Source organism: Rutilus rutilus (assembly GCF_951802725.1).
Source record: "Rutilus rutilus genome assembly, chromosome: 12".
Lineage (NCBI taxonomy): Eukaryota > Metazoa > Chordata > Actinopteri > Cypriniformes > Leuciscidae > Rutilus > Rutilus rutilus.
The window spans coordinates 34,748,730-34,775,498 of NC_140217.1; the positions used below are offsets into that span (position 1 = coordinate 34,748,730).

General features: G+C 37.3%; 1 protein-coding gene across 4 annotated transcripts in view; it reads right to left on the reverse strand.

Moving 5' to 3' along the window:
* The window catches only part of grm4 (glutamate receptor, metabotropic 4), a 163,813-nt gene that overhangs the window by 92,202 nt on the left and 44,842 nt on the right, over positions 1-26,769 (reverse strand). For 2 of the 4 annotated variants that reach the window (XM_084426031.1, XM_084426032.1), the window contains exon 2: positions 20,182-21,077. In XM_084426031.1, coding sequence (XP_084282157.1) covers positions 20,182-20,709 — 528 coding nt within the window. In that variant the 5' untranslated portion in view covers positions 20,710-21,077. Of the gene's footprint in view, positions 1-11,437; positions 11,662-20,181; positions 21,078-26,769 lie in introns of those variants that run through there. The other 2 variants (XM_084426033.1, XM_084426034.1) reach the window with 2 other exon arrangements.

The following is a 26,769-nucleotide window of genomic DNA, read 5'->3' on the forward strand; positions in this document are numbered from 1 at the left end:
AATATGGAATATATTTAATAAACTGCCTGTTATTTATTTTAAAATCAAAGTTTGTCAAAAATCAAACCACAGAAAACAGACTATTAATGAATATTATTTATTATGATTAATTAATTTATTACTATTCAAATTATATTATCTTTAAAATGTATTCAATATATTAAAGTGATAGTTCAATGTTACGGCCTCAGCCTTATGGGTGTTGCCTGTGTATTTTTGTGTGTGTTTGTTTCGTCTTCTAATTGGGGTTTCTTTCTGAGTGTAGGCTCCGCCCTTGCGCACCTGTGGCCCGTTGCTCTGATGGCTCGTGCTGAGCATATAAGTGGAGTGCGAAGGAGGGTGAGACACGCAACGGTGAACTCCGTGCGCGTCATGATGCCTAGCCGCTGATCAACTTAAACTGTGTTCTTTGTACTGTGCTACTATTTTGTTCTATTTGTTAGTGTTTGTTATGTCTATGTTAACTTTAGTGAAGAGTAAATGTGTGTTTACATGTGGAGAGAGAAAAATTGAGAGACGTGAGTTTGTGCAGTCATTTATTAGTTTTAAACTGCTCTTTGCCTTGCGTCTCCTTTTATGTTGCTGAACCCTTTCGAAACGAGCATTTTAACAACAGGGGTTCGTCACATAAATGGGGGCTCGTCCAAAATTTGTCGTCCAGGATTTGTGTCCGAGTAGTAGTAATTTGATTGATCCAAAAATAACTAACTTTCTTCTGTGGAGCACAAAAGAGGATTGTAAAGAGCACTGGGGTCAAAATAAAAATGCATCCACTTCCTATTATAAAACATTCCGATTTTTCAAAATCGTTTTATTGCGTTTCAAAGAAGAAAGACATATAGACTGGTTTGGAAAGATACAAGAATAAATGAACTATTGAACTATCCCTTTAATACATGTATTATGGAGACATGTACTACATAGTACGAATGACCCTTATATTAATAGTTATTTAGAAAATTAGTATGAGCTAATCATACAACCATATCACGGCAATTGGTTTGGTCAAAGCACAAGGCTAAAAATGTTGTATTTCTTGTGATTAAATTTCACCTAGGCTCACAGATGGCTTAGCCCACCTTAAAGCACCTAAGCTGATTTTATGAGCATTGAAGGTGTGATAAAAAAAAAAAAAAAAAAAAAAAAAACCTGTGTTTGGGGTGGAACATATTGATTTGGTGTTGAAATGCTGCTTTATTTCAAAGAGCGGGAGAAACGTTAAGAATAACATACAAGTGAGAATTTTTGGAAAACAATGTTATCTGCACCTCAACATCTGTTTCTAGGCTATGTAGTCCTCTTTTACGGTTAAATCTGAATTCAGTTCTCCACACACCCACTCTCAGATCCATTAAGGCTAAGTCTTGTGCACAGCAACCTCATCCTTCTGAGCCATTGGCCTAAAGAGCGAGCAGCTCGGAAACCGTCTCCAAGTGCAATCGATCCATGCATTTCAATGTCTCATTTACCCTAAATGCATGTCTAACGTCCACCTTGTCTCAGAATGAAGGTGCCCTAGGTTCAATGATGCATATAGAAAATGCTGAACATCAGCAAGAGAGAAAAAAAAAACAGTTCAGACAAAACTCATTGTGTAAACTCATCAAAATGTGTATGTGTCATCTTAACCACTCAAATGCAAACAGTGGTGTGGTAAACCAAAGGGAAAAAGACTGAAAAACATGAAAAATAATTAACTTGTTGCATGCTGCTAATGGACTAATACTAAAGTGTTTCATTTACAAACAGGGTGAAGCTATTTAAACAGCTTAAGCATGACTCATGATGGAGTATATATCTAATGTGGATTTTGCAATATCACACTTTTGTTGTAACTGTCTTTTCTTACTGTAAAAGCCCTGGGATTAATCTATTTGTTTGTTTCACGTCCATGATTTAACCAACCATTTATGTTAACATATATCAGAGGGAATATGAATAATTAAAACAACACAAAAAAGCAACAGCCTGGAGAGACTGCACTCTATTCTGCATTCCATTGTATTCCATTAATCCAGACTCATAAATCCAAGGAAACTCATTGTGCAGTCTTAGATTAAGGTATCTACCGCATTAGAGCAGTGAAATGCAATAATGTAGCAACTGTCTATTTAACCACACTTTATAGCTCATGAAAGCTGATACTTCCAATGCAGACACCAAGCTTGGTTAACATGTGACTACCAAGCCACATAATCTCGGACCTACTGTCTGAAACGTAAGATTCAGTAGATTAATATGAAGGTGAATAACTAACACAACTATAGTACATTCAATAATGCAATAATGGACTGGAATACATAAAATATAATATAATAATTTTAATTAAATATTAAATAAGAATTAACATGATAATAAAACCAGATATGATCCATGATATCCAGCATGATTCAAATAAAATTGGGAAAGAATTATTTAGTGACTTAAAAAATATACAGAATCTTAAATATAGCTTACTCATTTTATTTTATTTTCACTGCCCACCCCACCCAAATCCTAAAACATTGTTACATTGTTTATTTCCTTGTCTAAATTATATTACACTTTCAATGCAGAACCCCCAGTTTTATTTAGCCTTATTTATTCAGCTGATTTGGGCCGTACATAAAGCATGTCTCAAATAATGCCACTGCCTTCTTCCTTATTCCAAGTTTTGAAGCAATGAGAAACCACACTCATAATTTACCCTCGCTGCCCACCTGCAATGCTGCTATTATATAGTTCAATGGACCATATGCCTAACAGCAAAGTATTAAATCAGACATGACTGAGGCCAGCTGGAATCAATATCTCTCTGTTTTGCATCCTCAGAGTCTGCTACGAAGACTGCACCAATATAATAATGTGTGATTACGGCCACGGGCATTATGACGGCATTTCATTCTTATGATTTGTGGCCATAAAAGACTGATGTGATGTATGGCCATGATGTAGACATTGCTCATGATATTCCCGTGTTGTCTTTCAGCACAACATAACGATACAACATATAGGTTTAGAATCACATGCTTTAGAAATAAAATGCTGAATAATGATAAAAGCAAATGTTTATATAATGTATAAAACAAGAAGTTCCTCCAGTTGGACCAGTTAAGGCGAGATATCTACATTGGAATAATCATTGGAAGGAATGAAGCTACTGTTTTCGGATATTGAGCATTGTGACTGGCAGCTTGGAGTTTCATTAGGAACTACATAAAATCTCAGTCAATAAACATCAATAGTCTCAATAACCTTTAGCCTTTAGCCTCCATAGCTAAAGTGTAGAACGGAGTCTATGAGATGTCAGAAGCCTGCAGCAAGTATTGGCACGCATGCAGCTTTAATGGCACAACATAACTGCATCCTATTTCAAGTAGGTTGATCCATAGATTAAACTGACTGTACAACGACATCCTAAAGATGTTTCACAGAGTTCGTGTCCTACAAACAAGAATATTGCATTCTGAAATTAGATAAATTCTTCTAAAACTATGTCTCGTCCATTACAGTAGCTTTTGACTTTGCCATCTGGGTGAATGATGGACAGCAAAGTAGCTATAGAGTAAATCAAGTACTTCCGTGATCCAAGAAAATCACATCTTAAAAACACCACAAACCATCACAGCACATCCATACCCTGAACAATTTCCAATTGATGTCTAATTCGATTCACCCTTGTCTGAGGTGCGCAGACCGGTGACGCAGCAACAGCAATGGGTTTTTGAAAAGGATTTGAGGTTCTAAAACTCTAATAACATTGTACATAGGGTGCTTATGAGGTGCATTGTGTTCACTGCACTGTACTTTACAGAAAAAAAAAATCGTGTTCCCAGAACTCTTGACAAGCTGGAACGTTATAGGACTCCATCATGTGCACCACATCTGAGATGGAGTGGTCTGTTTGGCATCTACTATCTGTTCCCTTTCTAACTCACTTAAATAACACACTCTGCACATTATCGCATGAAACAGCATATTACACTGAGGCTGTGGCCTATTTAATAGTAACTGCATTTCCCAGTATAGGGAGTAGTATACATTACACACATCCATTTTCCAAACTGCTTGTCCTACACAAAGACATGCACATGCACATACACACACACACACACTACAATATACATACTGTACACATACATACATACTCTACCATTCAAAGGTTTGGGGTCAGTAACTTTAAAAAAAAGAAAGAAATTTATACTTTTATTCAGCAAGGATGCATTAGCTAATTGGATTAAATAAAATTGGGGTCAGTAAGTTATAAACAAACGTTCTTCCATTAACGTTAACAGAAAGTTATCTTTAATAACATAATTCAAATGTTAGCACAAAAATATTATTTATATATTATTCATGGAACGTTTTCTAAAAGTTGGACTTTATTTTTTAAACGTTAACTACTTGTTTCAGATGGTTCAAAGAACGTAATTTAAACGTTTGCAAAATGATAAAATTGAACATTAACATTCACATTCAAAAAGTAAAAAAAATTAAAAAATAAAATGGATGCTTGGAAAGATCTGAAATAATGTTTTCAGACTTAATAGGAACATTATCCAAAACATTCTTGGAACATATTTTGGTTTGCTGGGTTTGCCACTAACACATAAATGTTCTTGTGGATAAATGACATTGCTGGGTCATCCATCTACTCAGAAAGCAAGAAAATAGCTCCCATTGTTACATTTCTCATTTCGGTGACCCAGTAAGTCCTCTGGACAGTGTGTCCAGTTTGAAAGCTCCACTGATCTGGCTCTCAGTTGGGTAAGTGTCTGGCACTGAGATGGCTATTGGACGTTATTAGGGCTTTACTGCTTTGTAGTAGGGCACGCTAATGCTCAAAAACAAAAGAGTCCATTGTCAAGATCTATCTAGTAAATGAACTCTTCCGGCTCAGGGAGCACCTTTAAGAGGCACTCTACATAAAAGCAATAACACACAGTTGTTTCCTCTCTCACGGTCTGACTGCATGGTTGATGTTAGATTTTCTCCTGAGTGCACAAATACCAAATTTTGGGAGCTTTTCTTTCTGCTTTATTCATTATTTATTTGTTGTAATGTTTGTGTGATGTGCATGTGTTATTTTATTTTATTTTTTCAGAAAGGAACACCTCAATCAGGTAATGTAAAATGGCTTGCTCTAGGATTTTTTTCAGGGGGGGTGGCAGACCCCCGAAACTACTAGTGTTACGGATACGAGGTGTAACATTTTTAGTAATCAAAAAGCATGTCTAATTAATTGAAATCATGAAACTTATACAATTATTAAACTTATACAACATTTTTAAAAAAAATTCTATGAAATTCGGTGTTGTGGTTTTTTTTTTTTTCTGTGAATCAAATGAAGACATAAAACATTCATTTAATCATATTGAAATTAAACAAACTTTTCGTCAAACAACAAAAACAATGAGCTTTACTGTTAAAATTAAAACATGGAAAAACATTTTTTTATTATTCCTTAAAAAATAAAGTTTTGATGATAATTTATTTGAATTAGTGTTAGTATTATCAACACATTGAGACATATCTAAATTCTACTGTACAACAGAAATATATTTCGGTCAAGTTAAACCTAACTTTTATTTTGACGGGTTGCCGTGAAGACCATTGTGTTTATGACATGACAATAATCAAATCGGATCTAAAGTTTGAAGATGAAGTTCATGCATTCGTGTCCTCATATAGGCAAAAAAACGGTGCGAGCGTCACACGTGCTTCAGTGTGTGTGTGAGGTAAATGAAACTGTGCGTCGTCTGCACCATTCATTCACACACAACATGCAGGATTCGTATTTAAGTCTTTTTGCGGTTTAATACTCACACACACTAGTCTATATTGCAATTTGATTTCAAGTGTACTGAACTGCTTTTTATTCATCAAAATAAATAAATTCCGTTTTTATGACTGGATTCTGCATTTACGTCCGCGTTTTCTGCATCGCGAAAATCATAGGCTACTACATGGAGCTAGCTTACGCATCTATTTCTATTTCTTTCTTTTTTTCTTCTTTTTTTAATATATATTTGTCATTCATTCATTCAAAACAATGGTAGGGGAAACACCGGCATGCTCCCTAAAAACAGAACATACATGGGATAAAACAGTATGGTTGCAGGTACCCAGTGTGGTAACACAATCTTAATTTAAAAGCATGCACAAAAAAGATGGATCGATGCTGCAAGAAATACAGAGATAAACCCTCAACCTTGGTCATTTGTCTCCAAAGAGATTGGAGAAAGGGAGAGTGTGAGGCAAAGAGAGGCCCTAGTTGACAGAAACAAAGGCGGTGGAAAAAGTCTCTATAATAATCCCAATACCACCCTATTTGCTGACCTCCAACAACATCAGAAGAAAAGACTTTGAAGAAGTTTAAGTTCAGATGAGGCCAGATTCAAAGGAAAGAAGAGAATGAAGGTTTTGAGAGAACACGGCTACACAAGTGGCACAATATTGAACAGAACTAAAAAACATGTTATGTTAGGACATTTAAATCATCCATGTTTCAACAGAATATCACTTCTAGGGTTGTCACAATAGCATAATTTCAATATCAATATAAACTTTTCTATTCAAGGGCTTTATCTTGATTTCCAGTAAAACAAGATAAGAATTTAGTGTCAAAATAAATCCTATTTTCATAGAACATATCTTGAATCCGGTTTATTTTTCTTAACCTGCATATGCCTCACAAAATTTTGTTTTATACTTTAAAAAAGGGGAAAAAGATAATTGGTTACGTAAAATAAACAGCATTAAATAATTCTTAATAGCTTATTCTATTTTCTTGCTATCCTTAAAACAAAATCTTGTTTTAAACAATATAAAACAAAGAAATAAACTGATTAATGATTGGACCACAAGGGCAAGGCCTATTTACCCAAATCTGATTTCCTGTCCCGCCTGTTTATGTCCAATTAAGACAAACCAACTATCATTACATTTAATACACCGCCAAGTGGTCTCAAGTACTGTGCATGCATGCATAAAAGCAGCAGCAGCTTGTCAGTCAGTCATTTAATATTTAACAACATTGTGGAAAAACTGCCATCTTTACATTTTTTACTATAGTACAGGTACTTCTGACATCCCTATATACCCTCCTCTGCCAGTGCTTTCTGGCACAACTCCATTTGGCCCCATCACTATAGCAGACCATTAACCAATGGGCAGTTACACAAATATGCATGGCTATATACACACACACACACACACACACACACAATAGAATATTGTGAAAAAGAAACACCCCAGCACGGTTATCCATCAACGTCGCTGCAGTGAGAAAATGAAAAGCTTTCATAAGGCGGCCCATTCCTGCTGGTGCATTTGCCATTGAGTGCGCTTGACAGTGTAAACAGATTTGTTGGCCAGCTTGGCTATCACCCCTCAACTAATGGGGTTGAAGAGGAATGGGCACACCACGCAGATATTGAACAGAAGCGTTAATCTTGATTCAGCCGTCATTCCCCCAATGAGGTGTTAAATCAATACAGATATGGCTCCCCAGTTCTAAGCTTTACTTCTCAGGTTCGCTCTCAAGAAGAAAGCTAAGACTTTAATGAGGAGCATGTAAAACATTTGCCGAGACTCTTTCAGCAAAGACGAATTCATCGGGCGCCGTAGTCGATCAGCTCAATCATGGGGAGTTGTCAAGGGAAAATCGGATCTACCCACCACGCAAATAATGCACGCTGTCGTCTATCCTCTGCAGTGTGTGCTGCTGTTAGTGAACCAAGACAATCCTGTGAGCAAACAATACCAATCAGCTCAGAAAAATGGCTGCGCTGATAAAGGTTGACTTGTTTTCAAAATGAGTGCTGACGTGCAAAAACTACCTAACAAATGAACAAGCAAACTAAACGAGAGCTACAGTATGCTTGCAATCAATTTGCATTGTCAGGAATTATGCACATATATATCAACAAGCAAGGCCTGCTGATAAACCTTTGATACTTTGTGGTGATCTATTGGCTTTGGCATTTTCTGGGGTTGTTCACTAACCTCAAACTCTGCATCACCTGCAGCCTGAACATTTGCATCAAAAGAATAACTTGTCCACTCGTCCAACAACAAAGAGGAAGACTCACTTGAGAAATAATGAATTGTTTTTTCATTCTTCCTGCTTTGTATTATCTATGGATTTTTTTTTTTTTTTACCAAATGCCAGATACTCTTTGCAACAGAGAATGGAAAGGACTGGTGAGATTCACAATTTAAAGGTTTGTTACTTCAAATGAAATTTAAATGAATCTCTTTGTAAGCAGTGATGCCTGTACTTCTCAGCAACTGGGGGAATGCATCACACGCTCATTATATTTTCGGTTAAAGATTTTCTCTTTCTTTCATTTTCTCAGTCTTAAAAGGTTTTGTTCACATCTTGCACTGATATTAACTCTCTTTGATCTTGTCATGGTAGGTGATTTGCTGCCCTGTCAAGACTAAAACGTATAGTAATTTGAAAGTTTCTGTTCTAGCAGAATGTTCACAGTGTTATGTGTGCAGGGGTCCAAGACAAAAGGTTTATGGATGGGCCCCCTCTCTCCAGGCTCAATGAGAATATATAACGGGCCCACCTCAGCCTCAACATTTCTGACTATGGCCCTGCGGTGAAGTCAAACAATCTGACAGCACATTGAAAATCTGCCATTTTTATGTAGACCTGAAAATGAACAAATTAAATTACGACAACAATATAACAAAATACCAGATACTCTTTGCAACAGAGAATGCAAAGGGCTGGTGAGCTGCATGATTTAAAGGTTAATTACTTCAAATGAAATTTAAATGAATCGCTTAAAGTCAAGTCTCTTTGTAAGCAGTGATGCCAGTAATTCTCAGCAACTGGGGGAATGCATCACACACTCATTATATTTTCGGCAAAAGATTTTCTCTCTCTTTCATTTGTCTTAAAAGGTTTTGTTCACATCTTGCACTGATATTAACTCTCTTTGATCTTGTCATGGTTGATTTGTAATAAATAAAATATTGATTTTAAAAACAGCAATAAACAAGTTCAAAGTATAATATACACTACCATTCAAAATTTTCTGAGATTTTTTTCTAAAAATTATGCTTTTATTCCGCAAGGGTGCATTACATTGATCAAAAGTCACAGTAAAGGCATTTTTATCATGACAACTCTCTGAGTGTTTTGCATGGTAATAGGTATGACAATGTTGATTATGTCTGGTCTTGGCGGAATAGACCTGCCAAGGTCTGCTGCTTTTAATGCTGCTTACATAGGCTACGTTTACATGCAACCAAATAATCCATTAGCAATCTGATTGACGGCTCAATCGGACTGAAAAACCTTCATGTAAACACCTTAATGATCCGATTGAGCTCGATCCGAATGAAATGGGTGGTTTATTCCTTTTTTAATCCGATTGAGAGGACATGTAAACGCTTAATCGAAATTGAAAACCGAAACTGAAAGGAATGCGCATGTGCAATGACATAGAAATAGCGTAATGACGGGGAGGGGCATTTTCACAGCGTGATAAAAGCTTTTAATCACGCAGTGAATAAATATAACCAGCATGGCACAACAGTTCATGATACACCAGGAACCAATCAGCTGTGTCCTATAGATAACAATGTGTTGCAAGAGGTAAAGACCTATTAGTTTGCACCATCTAGATTTCATGACAGATCTTTGTATTTATAATGTTTCAAAAGATATTACAGTTTTACAGTATTTTTTCTCAAATAAATGCAGCCTTGGTGAGCATAAGAAACTTCTTTTAGAAACCAAAAAATACACTAATGTTGAATACAATAATATTAATATTGTATTGAATTAGAAAAATACAAAATAGAAGCATTTTCTCTAGTGGTTGTAGACTTTTGTATCCCACTATAAATATTTTGTAGTGTTAAATCAATGTTACATTACGTTACGTACAATAGTACAGTTTCCAATTCAAACTGGCATTGGTGATGTGGTTATATCCAAATATGAAGCAAATATGCTGCTCCAATCATATTCTAATCATATGTACATCAAAAAATGTGTTCTGTGATTGTACTGAATTATGATATGGATGTAAGTATATCCAAGATGAAGGAAATTATTTGATATGAGATATTGACAGGATCGTAAGCCTCTAGCCTATATGATATTGTTTGTGCCGCACAGTGAAGGAAAAAGCCCAAAGTAATAGGATGGGGGGAGGGCCGGTATGCTTTGAGGGAATTGACCACCTTGACAAGCGAGGTGGAATGGAAGTCAAAGTCAATCTTCGAGCAGCTTCACCGGTGAGACAAGTATACTGGAGAAATCCCTGAAGGGAAGGGCACTCCAATGTGTTTTCCCAAGTTTAGTTCCAGACACTAGCAAACAGACAGAACCACACATTCAGGCATTAATTCAGTTTTGATACACTGTAATGTTATTCCCAACAAGAAGTTAGGGCAAATAGCAATAAGTGCTAAACATTGCATGCCGAGACTGCATGCTAGTATAGAAAACAGCATAAACAAAAAATATATGTGCATTATTTATGCAACAGGTAAACAAACCATGCAAGAAAAGAGCAAAAAAAAAAAAAAAAAAAACCAGAGCATACAACATTCAGAAGAAAAGAAGTAGCCGACTGCCATTACACGCAATCACACTTGATGTGCTCTCTACCAAACAACATGAGCACTTTCTGCGCTCATTCAACATGACAGGGACTACGGGCAGATCAGTCTGTTTTGTTTTAAGAAGACATGATTCAGTCATTGAATTAGCTATATCACTCCAGGCAGATTTGCACTAATTCACTTTTACAAGGATGCACTGGAGACTTGGGAAAAGACTGGACAGAGTGCAAAACCGTCAAGCAAAGCAGCAACCTGTTTCAATATCACAGCACTGAGAAAATGTACCCTACATGATGATTCTACCTCATGCATTTCATATCTCATGAATTCTACAAGTTGACTGATATTACAGGCTGGTCTCTATACATCAAAATATTACAGAATAAAAAAAAAAAAAAAAAAAAAAAAAAAGCTTATTGCTCTGAAGCTGCTCTTTTATATTCTGTTATGAAAATAAAAGAGTGACAACAGTGGCTCAATATAGGAAGAGTATAGAACTATAAAACTGACATGGCGTCAGATTATTTGGTTTCAGACAAAATTCACATTAAAATATGTTTGCTGACATGCTGTATTTGGCAAATACGAACACAGTTTGTAGGCTACCATTAGGTTCACATACTGTAGAATAAAATAAGGTTATCAGAATTGTGTTTGAGCGCGTAATGCTTATTTTCATAAGCATTCATAAGCATAAGGTCGGGTGTTTGTGAGACTGACAACCGCGTTCTCGTAAAATTTCACAACCTTGAACACCCATGTGAACGTGAACGGAACCGCAAATCATACAATGCAACAGGCATAGACTGTTGTGCTTTCATATGATTCGGCTAACTTTCAGAGACGCCGAAATTAACTGTCTCACCTGAAGTTTTCGAACAAGTCCGCCTTCATCCGACGCGAATCCCCTCAGTTTTGTGGCCTAACGTTACATGCGCGCGACTCAAACTCACGCAATTCGGTCTCCACTCAGGAAAGCTGCCGTTGGTTCATTAAGTTCTGACGGGTGAACGCGCGCCTTCATCGACTACTATCGCATCAGATGCGATTTTCCGGTAGACGTCGCCATCTTCTATATTTATTTTAGTCGCTGTCGCTGTCACTGTTTAAAGGTGATATTGCTGGATATTTGCAGCAATGGGGGAGAAATGAGAATAGAAAAGAATTATAGCTACCCGAATAGTAGCCTATGTAAAAGTGTTGTGTGAACGGTACAGTTTAACTAGGAACTCTAAAGGAGACTTGTGCCAAATTACTAGTTGTCTACAAGCAGGAGACAGTCTAGTTCACACCAAGAAGGAGAACTAACACCAATGGGCGATAACGTTCTGTTTATTATAAAAGTGGTTTTATATCATTATGCTGCTTAAAACTCAAGAGCTCTTCAGAGAAGTTGAATTCTGACCTTTTTTTTTTTAAGTTCTCAATGTGCATCCAACTGTATCTTTCCTCTTTATCCATTTTATCATATCTGTGGTGAGGACTTCCCCATTCTCATAGAATTAGAACAATTATTAAAACTAGTTTAGCGGAAAATTAAACATCATTATTTACTTACCCTCTTTTCCAAACCCATATGACTTTTATTCTTAAGTGAAACTAGCTTTTGAAGAATCTTTGCACATGTATGATCCATTTAACACCAAAGCTGCACCAAAAATGACAAATAAAGCAGCATTAAAATAATCCTTAAATCTTATCAGTGACTTTGAATTAATGATGTCAGCTTCACAAAATATTTGCTCTTTTTGGTGAACTGGTTCTTAAAATCGGTTGATTGATTTGTGAGAGAAATCCCATTTCTGGACCTAATCAAGTTCTCGGATCAAAAGAACAATCCTGATTCAGTTTTTAGTCCCCTACAGTCAATGAACAATATGGTACCAATGTCTCCTACGGTGGACAGAGTTGGGTTAACGCAAACATTTCTAATACCTCACACATTAATGCAAAAAACCAGATGAGAAACCAGTGGGAACCTCTGAATAGGAAATTATGTTAAATTTGTCACTCCAATCTCTTGCAATAGAGTATTAGTTTGTGAGGTGGTAGAAACATGATCACACGCTGGGTAGGTGTAATTGAAAAATGGAGGCGCTCTTAGACGGAGAGCTATTACGATGTAACCCTCTTTGAGATGGAAGGCGATGTCAAATTGAACCTCTAAGCAAGCTACTCAAATGATGGCAAGTTTGCTTCAGAAATCAAAGCGACCCAGTGTAGTATTTTTCTGCTGGTGGGTAAAAGCCCCATCAGTCACACGGGAAGAGAGACTATTTATTTGCCATAACCTGTGCTGAAAAGAAAGCAAATTAAAGTAAATGGAGGCTATTTAAAGCATTTGAATCTTCTAATACATGAAAGTTCATATATCACACATTGGCGTGTAAATAGTTACATTTACTGTGCTCTAAACAAATAATTAAAAACATATAGAGAAAAATAAAACTCACTAATATCAGTCCCTTAGACCTACAATGTCAAGAAAAAACTCACCATAAACCAGAAATTTTATGAAAAGGTTCAATGCCTCAGATAACAATGTGGATCAATTGCAATTTTCCTGGTCTATAGACCTTATGCACCAGAGAAACAAGGGCGCCGCCATCTTTGGAAAATTGTCTTTTAACTTCCGTTTTGCGGTCGCTCTGTATATTTATATGGCATTTCTGTCCAGGAGTAATTAGCTTTTTAAGTGGATTTACTTAATGTAAAGTTAACGAAAGTTATCATGAGGACTGTAATGTTTAAATCAGATGACTTAACAAATGTAAATCGACCGGGAAGATTTTAAAACGAGCCGTTCATTAATAAACACGCAAAACGCTGTGAAAATACAGACCGGAAGTCAAAAGACAATGAGCGCAGCGCTGAAAAGGGGCGGAGCTACATAAGGTCTATAGGCCTAGCAATTGCCATTGTCTGGGTAAATTCAATGATTCATTTTAAATGTCAACATTGTGTGTGCTTGCATCTGCTCTCTCATGAAATGTGCTAGAAAATCAAACACCACTGAGTGATTGATAAGCAATAGACTGTCGCTTCACATTAGATTTGAGTTAATAGGAATTAATTTCCATAAATGCAGAGCAGTGCAGTGCCTTCAAAAATAAAAAATCTGTTAGAATTGTGTACTTAAAGATGAAGTGTCATCTATTTATTTTTTTTGTTAAAAAATACTTTATTTTATCATCCCAGCCAAATATATAACAAGACACTTTGACACCATTCATAGGTTGATTTCTCCTAAAAAAAAAGAGTGTTTCCATCCTGTCGCCTCACTGAAACAGTTTAAAACAAATAGGTGAACCGTGCTGAAAGTCCTAATTGCTTTTCTCACTTTCTCTTTGAAAACTGCTCTTTTTGCTTTCTCTTCCAACATCACTTCAAATACAGCCATCAGCAGTGATTTTTGAAGTTATTTGGTGAGTGCAGTCAGGTCAGAATCCTGGGTAGTAAGACTTAAGAGGACAAAGAAATGATAATATGGAGGAAAAGAGAGCAATATGTCATGACATTTGAGTGAAAACAGACGGTGAGACAACAGCATACTCAGGCCAGTTGAAGAGTGAGTGTTAACAATTGTTATAGCGACCCTTACCTGACTCTCTGAAACTCTTTATTGCTCACTGCAGCTAAAACAATCAAACATCCAGACAGACAAAACAACCACTGAGAGAGTTTATATCATGAATCGACTGTCCTCCTCAAAGTGTCTGGGCAGGAATTGGGGTTTAAAATGGAGGTGTAAAAACTCTCCAGACAATTACATCGCTCTCAAATTTAATAGCTAAATTGCAGGCTTAGCTACAAACCATGTAGCATACACATTCACAGCCTGCATTCAAAGCACAACAACATTGATCAGTGATGTACGTGAATACAAAACTCAATGCAAGCAGGCAGTCATTATTGTAATTAATTGAGGCTAATTAGCACCCTGAAAATGCTTTGAAATCATTGACCTTTTTTGGATTGAAAGTAAACATCTTCTGTTAATGTCAACACGAAACGCCATTTGCAACCCATTTCGACGCATTTATGAGTTAAAGGGGGTGTTCAACAAGAAAAAAGATTGGATCACTAAAAGTGGTTTTGGGCATCACTGGAGGGGAGGGACTAAAAAATATGACAGCAAAAGCCATTATACATTTTGAGATTTTTTCTTTGGAATAATGTGCACCCACGCCACGAATCATAGAATAGGAATGTGTATTTTGAATGTACATAGGGTCAGTTTTGCTTTCATGTTGACTTTAACACTTAAAAAACAGTAGGGATAAATGACAATACAATGTAAAAAATGCGATGTTTTCAGTTAATGATGTACATAAATTTGGACCAAACATATTAAAAGTCTTTTTAGACAACAATAATCCTCATAAAATAGACTGGTGTTGTTTATTAGCATTGCTGTGAACCCAGGGCAGTTCTATGACCCATAATAGCAATTCTGATGGTCTGCCACAACATACTTTTTTAACAGACTGTTTGCATTATATCGAGATAGTGGGGTAGTTTTGCTTTATAGCCATGAAAGTAAGAGACTCTGTAATAGCTAGTACATTATCAGTGGTGGTAAACATCTAAAATGCTTCAGATAGTTTCATTTCAAGCGTTTTGGCACTGAAAATTCTGTGATTTATCCAAAACAAGCTTCCATTTTACTTCAAGAATAAGAGATAACAAGAGGATGTGGCTGTAGAGTTTATGACAGCTGTGAGTTTGACCGAGCAACTCTCTTGTTAGATAAATTATACTGGCAAATTTCATAAAAACTCCAAACAACAGTTAGTGCTTTTTCTTTCAGACTCTAGCCTCTACTCTGAATGTGTCGTCGGATTTTTCAATACATAGATGTTGGGGAAGGGTAATTTGCTGCTTCTAGCTGCTGTTATGTAATGCTGATGTGAAATATTAATCATGAAGCTCAGAACTGCCAAATCTATGCTAGGGAAAGTGCTTTTTGTTAACCCCCTAAACTGCATGCAGGTGGCAGACCTTCCATCTTGAGCAGGGTGTTCTTGCAAGAGTATGCAGTTTTCTTTCTCCCCGGTGTTTGCGTGTGTGCATGTTTGAGGCGGTGGGCGACGGTTGTGTGTGTATGTGTGTGCATTTGCGTATGCAAGTATGCATTTTTCCTGTTCCTCAGTGCTTCGGATTCTATAATTGAAAACTAGCGAAATGCAAGCAAAAGGCCAATACCTGCATCTGGTCTGAGACATGTTCAAATTCAGGGAGACTGTCTGGAGCAAAAAATGCTTTTTGCTGATGCACAATTTTTTTTTTTTACTGCCTTGGGTAAGCATAGAGATGTGGCAGATATTTACGGGGTTTTTTGTGTATTTTTACTCTGTAATACATACAGACTCTTATTGCACTTAAATAAAAAGGTACTGAGGCAGTGTCTGTTCCATGGTGCTTTGATATGTATACAGAGACTGTATAAGGACATTGTTGTGCAAGAATGATCTATTCCTTTGCTATTAGCTGAGACAACATTTTTATGGGTACTATATTCAATGTCTGGTTGAAAAAGTATAGCTGAAAATGTATTTACTGTGCTTTTAGTAAGAATCATGAAAATTAGGTAACATCTTTTCAATTACTTATCACATTTTATATGCATTTTAAATATTTTATCGCATTCCAAGGGTGCTGGTTAAAAGTCAACAACATTGTGCATTTTCACTGTTTGATTTTTTTTCAGTGACTTTCACATCATCTTTCTGTATATATTTGTATATTGTTAACGCTGCTAACTTCACATCTTCACAACTTCCCAAAGTTTCTGGATTGACAACCGTATTTAAATGCATGATTGAATACGATTGACAGTTATGATCATAGCAATGGACAGAACAAAAACAAATTATTTAATGAATAAATAGGATAAGTTCATATTCTTTGTATTTCTAAGCATAATTGTTTCTTTTCATTTAATTTGGATTTATTGTTAGTACTGGGCTCACAGATCACATGGATAGGGTTAGGGTACTTTTGTACTGTGTGTGAATGATCATGTTCATCTGCCATCAACAAAGACCATTTTTGAACCAAGAAAACCCCTGGATTGTTATTCATCATGAGGCGTTATTACTGTCATTGCTTTATTTAATGAATTTGCATTAAGAATTTAAGCTAGCTAGCTTTGATGCGTAACCCCTCCAGTCCTACTCGCCCGAGCGGGACTAGAACTGGTGTCTAAGGCATGGGAGGCGGGCACTAACAAGCAACACAGGCTCATTGGAAAAACTTACCTGTGGCAACATTTTTGCAAAACGCAAAATACATACCAATACGTACATATCACTGCTAACTCTAGAGTCAGTAAAACAGCAAGCACTTTTAATCGTTTTCACACACAATTGTGATTACAGGGGCAGATTATGGATTAATAAAGACTTGTTTTCACACGGCACCTTGCACAATTATGTTATGACCTCAAAACGCTTTTTACCATAGTGCAAATTTTTATAAACTAATATATTTTGGAGCTTGCATCATTAACCAGCTCCATATGTTCAGTTTTACTGACATACCAAACTTGCTCAGTAGCTCAGCTGGTACATAATTGTACAAGTACGGAGAGCTCGGGTGCGAATCCCATGAAAGAGTAGTCACGATAAAAGAGCTCGAAGACAAGAGTTTAAAAACAAGCTAAAACACTGTGGTTATGATTGTGTTTTTATGTCACATTTGCTTTTGTTAACACTATCGGGTAGGTTTAGGCTTTAGTGTAGGTGTACGTTATTTTAAAATGGAGCATCAAGCTTTTGGCGGCACTCAAAACATTTCAAATCAGATCTGCAGTGAAACGTGCAAACTCCAACCTAATTAAACGTTGCCATATTCACGTTCATCTGTTTCGGAAAAAACTAAACACGCTTTTAGCGCAGCTCACTGGGCATTTCACTTTGAAACTGTCGCGAAACGTGCACAACGCAACGTATTTTGCGTTTGGCAAAAATTTTGCCACAGGTACGTTTTAATAATGAGCCTGGGCTGCTTACAAGGATGCTAAAGACCACAGCCGCTAGCATCAGTCGCTAGTGCGCCTCTGGAGATCAGGGGAGTGAGGTTTACCTGCACAGTTCTCACTATAGCTGGTCTCCGTTACATATATAGCCAACAAATGTGACCTTCGGAGAGCACAGCCTTCAAAATTAGACACAGCAAGTGACATTTATTTACTGCTGAGCGAGTCATTAAACAAAAAATAGTCAAGTTTAGTGTAGTTTACATAGTAGTTTTTTTAACTGTTGTATAAAAGCAATATAACGTTTAAATATCTACATATACTTTATTCAATCATAATCTCACTTGTCAAAGTGTATATTTATGTAAATTTATGTAAAAATACAGTTTTTAGTGCAAGCTTAGCTAAGGAAAACAATTATATGAATTCATAATTTTTTTATGGCTGATTTATAAGTGTAATTTGACAGGCAGCTTTTACCATTCAAGTAGACTGTAGCATTACCTAACATGCCTGCCGAGAGAACTGACTTTGCCTCAAAGGGACTTTGTATGTACCACAGTACTGAGTGATTACACACTCTGCTACTTCAAAGAGGACCATGATATTACTACAGTACATGATCAAAATACCATGGTAATACTGCCATGATACCTTTTTTGTCAGTGAAGACTCTCAGACTAATCTAACATTTTTCAGTCAAATGAAAACATCCCTTATACCATTTATTTTTTAACACATTGTACTTTGATGGTCAGCATGAAAAAGCTGAAGCCATTATCTAAGTGGATTATGAAAAGATTCCATCAGCTCCGACTGAAACCTTTTTCAGGCTTTCCGGTAAAATAGCTCTGAAGATTCTGGAAGGAACGGACACATGTTGTAGATGAGTAAAGGAAATTGCGAATGACTGGGAGAAACCAAGGCATTTATGCGTAGAGTGCAGGACCGTGTGGTTTATGAGTGAGGTACATCTTCATTAACTGCAACTGAGGTGGGCAAGGCTAAGATAGATGCAGTTTGTACTTTTGAAAGAGAAACTCTTGTAAAACAGTTGATCTGAAGATCCTAATAAGAGGGTTTGCACAAAAACACTCAGTGAATTTATGAGCGTACGAGCTCAACCCGCAGTGAGGACTCCCCAGTTGCCCTGTCGCTGCACCTGCTGCCTCTTTTTCTCAATAACACCAGTGTTTTAGCTGTGAGCTTTAAATGCGCTTATATCAGCACTCGTGCTCGAGGCCTGTCATCTCCACGCGCTGCTGCTTAGTTTCCTCCGCCTGCGATCTGTCTTTGATCACAACTCTCTGGCTGATGAATGGCACCGTGTAGTCTGCATTTCAGAGGGTAAATATCCATTAAACGTTGGGCATCTGTCTCTGGGCGGCCTGGCTGAGGAATGAATGAGAATCGGCCTCGCTGATGCCAGGTCAGTGCAATGAGCTAAACATGGAGTCCTGCATTATTCATATTCCTCCGCTGTGAACAGATGCAAATCTGATCTCCAAATTCAAACCAATTTTTTCTAACATTGTAACATAACATAACCATAGTCCCCTGCAAAAAGGAGAAGTATTTGATCTCTTAAGTTGAAGAGAACATTAACATATACACACAGAGGGTCCTAAAGAGCTTCTTCAATGGTTAGCCTTGAGCATAAAAAACTATTTTAATTTGCATATTCAGATTACCCCCCGTTACCCACCTCCATAACAATGTGAAAAGAATCAAATCTTGAGGACTGGAGGTGCAGTCGGAAATCTCTCTCAACTGTTTATCATCTGTTCATCAGTTTAATGCATTAAATATTAAGTTAACATTTGTTTGGAAATGAGCCATGTGTACATTATCACACAGGAGCCTTGCAATTTGCACAGAATGAGTTTAGGAATGCTACTGACTTTGTTTGGTCATGGCTAAGTGAATGTAAGAACCCTCAGATTGCTTTCTTATCAATTATACATTCACTGGGATAATGCCACTCTGCTTACCAAAGGAGAATGCCAAACAGCAGGAAAGGAAAGATACAGACGCAACAGCGACAATATCCAATCTCACACATCAATGTATTCATTTCAAACCTGTGAAAAGACCAGTTTTATTTTTCAAAGCCGGTCCAGTTATATCCAAACCAGGCTTCTTCACTTCCAGCAAGACCTCCAAAATACCAATTACACTTAGTCAACAGGTCTTTTTCATCATGTTTTTAACTTTAACCCATTATATTCTGACTGAAATGGCTACTGCAACAGACCAAACTTTAACCAATAACTATAACAAACTAAATAAAAAAGTAAAAACATTTATTATCCAATAATTCATTATTGTTTTATCATTTATAATCATAATTTATTATTTTCTATTTTCGTTAATAATTTGATTAATTTGTCAAATAATTTGTCTAAATTTAATTCACAAATTGTATTACTTTAAATCTATATTACAATAGCAGATAAGGATACTAAAGCGTTTGAAACTATTAGTCCTTTCATCAGTAATTTCGCTGACACTTTAGGTCAGCGCAAAACCAGCCTGAACCAGCATGGAAATTGAGTTCCACCATGATCAAGTTCAATCCAAATCCACAGCAAAAATAAACCCCAAACATTACTGTATGATAATGCATTTACCTTAAACAGTCGGAGGATATTAGCCACCATTATAGACACGGAACTGGACGACGCTCCAATGACACCCACCACCCTTTCTGGCTTGGTAATGATGGGCGATCCACCACCTTGGCACTTCACATCCGTGCCGTCCTTTTCGATGAGCGCCTGGACAAAAGTAAGAGACTGCTCCAGAGCGTGAGTGTCCCGTGAGCATGTGTCCAGAATGCGGGCCCCCAGCGTGATGTTTGGGAGCAGTTCGTGGTCATTGTTGATGCGGTCCAAAGCAAAGAGCATAGCTTCCAGACGATGGATCCCCTTTTCCTTTTTTAGCTCACCGCAGGGTTTCCCCTCATGACCCCGAGCATGAACTGGAAACAGGCCGCCCAATGCAATGTCCCCATCAATCCGGATAGAGTTTAGATGTGTGTGGCCTGGACCTTTGGGCTTTGCAGCCAAAACAGTCAGGAAGAGGTAGAGAAGAACCAATGCTGAGGCCTGACAGTGACGGTTGGTCCATCCAACCATTTTGCCCATGGCGGAAGACATCGCACCAAGCCTGTTTCAACCCAAGCGTGTCTATTTTTGGATCTGAGATGTGTCACAACTGAATTAATGGGTCAATGGAGGCACCCTTTCACAGGGCACAATCTTTTAAAGTTCATAGTTATGTCACGTTGCGATGCATTTGTAATTGAATGGAATGCTCATCAGGTTCTTTAGGCAGTAGTTCTGAGTCAATCCGCTTTATCTCCTGTCAAGGAACTTCCTCTAGGTTCCTTTGATGAGATTAAAGGTTCACCGTACGTCTTTGGTTCCTTGCTCCCTCTAGGTTTCCAATTGCCTAGTCTCCTGATAGAGGAGGTCGGGGGTCTTGTGCTGCCAACACAAATCTTCACCAACCCGTGAGCGCCTTTCTGGAAAAAAAAAGATAGGAAGAGTTATCACCAGAGAATCTGTGTCAGTATGGGCATTGCAGGACTTGTGTTCTTTTCCTTAAAATTTCCTTTACAGCATCTCATTGAAAACCGCTTTCTTACTGAAAACTCACTTGCTTTTTCTCACATGCACCCCCTCTCTCTCTATAGTTTGAATTTAAAATGTTGCTATGGGCTCCCAAGGTCGAGAGAAATATGCTTTGGCTCCCACATGTCTCTTTTCAACATTCTGAATGAAGGAGCTGCATTCCAATGAAGAGCTCCTATCCAGAGAGAGGGAGAATTATCTATGTAATGTCATGTTTTCGGTTTTTTTTTTTTGCCCCATCTGAAATGACAAACTCTGATAAAGGAAATGAGTTTGGTTGATGAAAATTGTTCTGCACACACCGCATACTGACATAAAGCAAACCCTTTAATCTTTTCCCCAACGGTCACCGCAGGATATTCAAAGTTCTCGGAATGGATTGTTACTTTGGCAACCTCGAGGTCATGATTTAATTTAAGAAATGAGATTTAATTTGTATGACACTGTCCTCGATGAGGGGACGAGTTATCTCCCACAACTTTGACAGACACTGTTATCATTACTCCCTTAATCATTGCCTAATTGGGTTAAAATTTGCATACTGGAATATTACAACAGGCTTTTTTTTTTTTCAGTATGCATATTTGAGTTGCTGAGTCTTTTAAACTCTGAAAATGTTGTTTTAATGGTGAGTGCCAAATACGGCAAATTGATCTTGCCATATTTTTAATGCCTACACAATATCGTTATCATGCACCATCGTGATTCACTGCTTGACTTGTTTTCACCTCCTCAAGCACACTCTTCCACTTCATGTGTATCTTTCTTTTTTTTTCAGAGTCAAGCATAGCATTAAAAACTTCCTTTATATTGCTCTTTAAGTACAGTACTTTATATTTTTTTAATGATCATCAATGTAGTTACGGTCTTGCATACTTGAGAATACTGTGCATTTCTTTAAACATTGATGCAGTTTAAACAGTTATTTTCAAGCCTTGATCGCTGCAAATCTTTTTTTGCACCGTTTCGTTCACGTCACTTATTTACAAGGTGACAGAAAAAGCTTGGAAATTCTCTTTTATGCCTTTGTAAGTTCTAACTGACCTGCTCTCATTCTATCTATTTTTTTTTTATCTCTTTCACTCTTTCCACCTCCTCCCCTATTAGTACACTATACACTGGCTCCACACTTCTCCTCTAGTGCACAGGCACTTCAAAGAATTACAACAGGGCTTCTGAAGTGACTATGAAATGCTTTTTCAATGTTGGCAAATGTGCTTTGATATTAAAGAGTGAACTGGGGAATCCTTCCTTTGGGAAAAGAAGTTCGTGAGAGAGACCACGGTGAGGCTTGAAGCACATGTTCCACTCTCCCACGCTCACAGCTAAGGGAAACATTGCCAAACACGTGAGAGATGGAACTCAGCCTAGATTCAAAAGTGTTCGTCTTGAATGGTGTTGTTAACAGTGTTGGGGAGTAACTAACTAAAAGTAGCAATTCTACTAACTCACCTATTTCTCAGTATTGTGTCAATAGCTCGGTTATTTTACTGTTTATAGTAATAGTGACATGGCTTTTTTTTAAATACAGCACTTAAAAAAAAAAAAAACAACAACAACACGGCACCTTGTATGACAAAATGCTATATTTTGTTCCACGTACATCCACAAAAAATGTCTCAGTGTTTAGCTTGACTGTAGTTTAAGTAAATTCTGAGTAATTAGATTTTAGGAAGCTACCGCTCCAAGTTACTTCCCCAACACTGGTTAATAATAACTCCCTGTGATTTTTTAAGGAAAAGCCAAGCTTGTTAGGTGACTGTTGACCCATATGAAGCTGTCAGCATGATCTGCGATCATTGCTGTGATTTGCGGGGAGTGTCAGCCCTACCACAGAAGTTAATTTAATTCATTAGTTAAAGTTAATTGACACTGCATGGCTGTCTGAGGACGTAATGGAGATATAATAAGCACTGAGGAGTTTCTATCAGCAATAGGCTTGGAACCGATAGTGGATAACAGCAATTATAGATTTTTTATATAATTTTCAGTTATATCAGATCTGGAGTGCTAGAAACAGTTTGGTGTATTTAATTAGAAAATTCTGAATTACTGAAATGTTAAAACTTGATTGAAGTTCACATCTAGCATTAAAGAGGTAGAATTTACACCACCTTCAACGCTTGTGTTTTTAAACAAAGAAAATTTTATTTGAGCACATCAGTGCTATTTGACTACTACACTTAAAGCTACACTGTGTAGGATTTTCTCCCATCTAGCGGTGAAAGTGTTTATGACTACCAACTGAATATTACTTTCTAGCCCCTCCCATTCCGAGGGCGTTTAACTCCTACGGTGTCCGTATTAATTCAAATCTGCCGGCAGTCACGAGTAATCTCCCCCTCGCATTCGTCACGGTGTCACTGAGTGTAAAAACGCGAAAGGCGAAGCTTGAATTTCCAGGTATGTCCCTCTTTGAATGTATTTTCAAGATGGAGGCGCAACATGGCTGCCGCCATTCGAGCGACTCGCTCGTATGTACTCTAAATGGCAGATTCTACGCTTACGAGAATACTTGATTAGTTGGTAGATGTAATTACACATTAATGTGCACATATCATTTTGAAAGAACAAAGTGTTTTTTGCTAAGAATACACTTAAAAAATTACACAGTGTAGCTGTAAGAAACCCAGCATGTTAATATAGCACGAGCTGAGCATTTTTAGCATTTTAGCTCAAATAGCCTACTGTGAGGGTATCACCATAGTATTCTTTGAACTATATATGAAGCACCATGTAGATATGGAATCACACAGTACTTTGTGTGTGTGTGTGTGTGGGCATCAATGTCCTTCTATACCACAAAAACAAGTATGTGTGTGTGTGTGTGTGTGTGTGTGAGAGTGTGTGTGTGTGTGTGAGTGTGTGTGTGTGTGTGTGTGTGTGTGTGTGTGTGTGTGTGTGTGTGTGTGTGTGTGTGTGTGTGTGTGTGTGTGTGTGTGTGTGAGTGTGTGTGTGTGTGTGTGTGTGTGTGTGTGTGTGTGTGTGTGTGTGTGTGTGTGTGTGTGTGTGTGTGTGTGTGTGTGTGTGTGACTTGTTTTCAATAAATGATCTACAATTTTTTAAAACAAGTGTAGTGTATTTTTTTTTTTTAAATACTTGTGTTAAAGATACATTCTTAAAAAACTATTATCAATATCTTATTCAGTGTTGATTTTCGAGTAAACTTATTTTGCTTTGAGGATTTGTGTGATATTTTAACTAGAAAAAAATATACTTTTTTTCTAAAGGTACACTCTAGTCCTTGAAGTTTAACTTTTTATTGCTACCAAATCTAAATTTTTCTAGTCTCACACCATAACCGGCCACTTCTGAGGACAATCTGAATAATATACTAGACAAAATTTTCAAAATACTATTGAGGTTTTGAAATTGCAGCCCTCTAATTGGTGCTGTTAAGAATATGTTTATGGCATTCTGAAATATCTGCATGTGTCTACGGCTTCCCAAAATGCCTCCTGCAATTGGCCGTTGCACGTAACTTGATTGCTAACCAAAACCACATTAGAGCCAGTGAGTGAGCAATCATTCAATACTTTTAGGAACGGGGGATATGATTGGAGCAGACTTTTGTAAGCCCATAAAGCAAAAATACCTTCAATGTAAACACTTTCGCTTTATTTGACGTTTATTGGATGGGAAGACTGTCAAAACAACATCCACATACTGGCAAGTACTCAAGGCATTGCAAAATCTCACAAATGAGCCCACAACCAGGTGCATACTTTGTGTTTCACACTGGATTATGTTGCCGTCTGTTCCTTTTTTCAAAACACAGAGCAGCCACAATTTAAATGTGGTCAATAAACAAAAGAATCAACACAGCACTGTAGTGTTCCTTGCTATCTCTAGATGTTTCTAGCTGTTTCTTTCTACAGGAAATTCGGTAACTGCCAGTAACGTTTTGCCTTTTTAAGGGCACTTATTAAAAGTTATTTCCATTTTCAGTAACCCGAGAGTGCTGTACTTCCTAATAATCCATGTGTGTGCAAGATCTAGTATGCATACTGTAGAATACCAACCTTTAGTCTGTAGACTGCCCAAGGGAACCTCCACTTAGCAACAGGCTAATAAATCTTCGCTGGTGCAGCGTGCCGCAGAGAAATTGTACTGTTCCTCAAATCCTATCTGATATCATACTCAAGTGTGTGCTCAAGGAAATATTAGATATGGCAATTATAAATAGCGGTAATGAGATCATTATCTGTTTCTCATAACGCAGTACATATATAGTGGATGCTTGTATTAGGCTACACCTCCAAGACTCTTAAAAGCCATTGCTGTTGTAAAAAGACAATTACTTATCGTGCGCTGCAAAATTAGAAGCACAAATTGCCGTTTCCCTGGGAGTGTTTTTACAGTGTACACATTCTTGATAAAAATTAACCCACCTGCACAGTCTTGGGGAAAGTCACGTGCAAAAAAAGCTGCGCACCGCACCCACACATGCCATTCATGGGTTTCTTTTTAAAGCACCTCCTTGTCTCGGTTTCTTTAAGCGTGTTAGGCTGACACCATTCAGTCAGTAAGAGCAGTAATTGATCTTAAAGGAATAATCTCTTTCCCATCACTTCTAGAAACAGATGAGATGTGGGCCACAATGGGAGGAGGTGCCATGGAAGACCTCTTATTCTGGGAGCAGATCTTTTGTAAGAAGCCTGAAGGTGACATGGTGGATTTAATGCACACTATTTCGAGCGGAGAAGTTATTTGGGTCTGATCATTCACAGCAAATTCAGTTTAATCAATGTAGAGTGAATCAGGCAGGCTAAGGTCAGACCTATTTTCCAATTCACAGCTCACTATGGCTTCAGTTTGAGTCTCGGAACAGATAAGGAGCTTACACAAATAAAGTGACTGTGATTAGTAGAGAGGGGAGATGGAGACGTTGAAACACAGTGAAGAGACGGATTCATTTTTATTTTGAGTTGTACACACTGACTTAGTAGTTCCCATCAGTACTAACAAAAGCAAGGTTACTCTGGCAAGATTTCCAAAAGAAGATGTCCATGTCACACTCTTACTTGGACTTTTTTCAGTTTGCACCATTTCCACGTTGAGTTGGTTGTTATGGTCTCTGATTAGTTGTCATTTAGTTTAGGTATGTGTCGTTAATTATACTTAAGTCCTTTGTGTCTATTTATTTGCTGTCGGGTCTCATCTGTGATATATGTGTTGTAAGTCGTTCTCTTTGTGTGATTTATCTTCCTGTGGATTTATTAAAGATACCCTTTGCCTTCATCGTGTTCATGAGTGTTCTACAACACAGCATTGTGACAGTTCATTTATGGTTTCGCACCATTTTATTTTACAAAAAGAGAAAATAAAGCCTATTTTTGGGACCATTAAAAATGTCTGAATTATTTTCATTACAACACAGTTCCTCTAAATTCTCATTTTAATCTTGATTAATTCACATTATTCTCATTATTTATTTAATGTTTAACTACCTTAATTTCCACATACAACAATACATACATACACATGCTGCTAAATATTTTTGTGGAAACTGATTTAAAAAAGGTCTTTGAAAGCAATTACTTGAAATAGTAATCTTTTGTAACATTATAAATGTATTTACTG